General features: G+C 67.0%; 1 protein-coding gene across 1 annotated transcript in view; it reads left to right on the top strand.

Moving 5' to 3' along the window:
- The window catches only part of LMTK3 (lemur tyrosine kinase 3), a 50,857-nt gene that overhangs the window by 25,188 nt on the left and 24,496 nt on the right, over positions 1 to 1,173 (top strand). Inside the window, exon 11 of the mRNA XM_011979403.1 lies at positions 388 to 1,173. Coding sequence (XP_011834793.1) covers positions 388 to 1,173 — 786 coding nt within the window. The remainder of the gene's footprint in view (positions 1 to 387) is intronic.

A 1,173-nucleotide genomic window follows, 5' to 3' on the forward strand; every position in this document is an offset into this window, starting at 1 on the left:
TCAGTCTCCCAGGTAGCTGGGATTACAGGCAGGTACCACCACACCAGGATAATTGTTTGTATTTTTAGTAGAAACGGGTTTTCACCATATTAGCCAGGCTGGTCTTGAACTCCTGACCTCAGGTGATCCACCTGCCTCAGCCTCCCAAAGTGCTGGGATTACAGGCATGAGCCACCAAGCCTGGCCCTCTGTCCCTCTCTCTCTGGATCTCTGTCCCTCTCTCTCTGGGCCTCTGTCCCTCTGTCTCTGGGTCTCTGTCCCCCTCTCTCTGGATCTCTGTTCCCCTCTGCATCTCTGTCCCCCTCTCTCTGGTTGTCTGTCCCCTCCCTGGGTCTCTTTCCCCTCCCTGGATCTCTGCCCTGCTCACTCTGCCCCACCTCTCCCCAGGTATGACATCCTTCAGTCCTGCTGGCGGCCACCTGCCCAGCGCCCTTCAGCCTCTGATCTCCAATTGCAGCTCACCTACTTGCTCTCCGAGCGGCCCCCCCGGCCCCCACCGCCGCCACCTCCACCCCGAGACGGTCCCTTCCCCTGGCCCTGGCCCCCTGCACACAGTGCACCCCGCCCGGGGACCCTCTCCTCGCCATTCCCCCTACTGGATGGCTTCCCTGGAGCCGACCCTGACGATGTGCTCACGGTCACCGAGAGCAGCCGCGGCCTCAACCTCGAGTGCCTGTGGGAGAAGGCCCGGCGTGGGGCCGGGCGGGGTGGGGGGGCACCTGCCTGGCAGCCGGCGTCGGCCCCCCCGGCCCCCCACGCCAACCCCTCCAACCCGTTCTATGAGGCGCTGTCCACGCCCAGCGTGCTGCCTGTCATCAGCGCCCGCAGCCCCTCTGTGAGCAGCGAGTACTACATCCGCCTGGAGGAGCACGGCTCCCCTCCTGAGCCCCTCTTCCCCAACGACTGGGACCCCCTGGACCCAGGAGTGCCCGCCCCTCAGGCCCCCCAGGCCCCCTCCGAGGTCCCCCAGCTGGTGTCCGAGACCTGGGCCTCCCCCCTCTTCCCTGCACCCCGGCCCTTCCCAGCCCAGTCCTCAGCGTCAGGCAGCTTCCTGCTGAGCGGCTGGGACCCCGAGGGCCGGGGCGCCGGGGAGACCCTGGCGGGAGACCCTGCCGAGGTCCTGGGGGAGCGGGGGACCGCCCCGTGGGTGGAAGAAGAAGAGGAGGAGGAGGA

Source organism: Mandrillus leucophaeus, unplaced genomic scaffold (assembly GCF_000951045.1).
Source record: "Mandrillus leucophaeus isolate KB7577 unplaced genomic scaffold, Mleu.le_1.0 Scaffold200, whole genome shotgun sequence".
In the NCBI taxonomy this organism is placed as follows: domain Eukaryota; kingdom Metazoa; phylum Chordata; class Mammalia; order Primates; family Cercopithecidae; genus Mandrillus; species Mandrillus leucophaeus.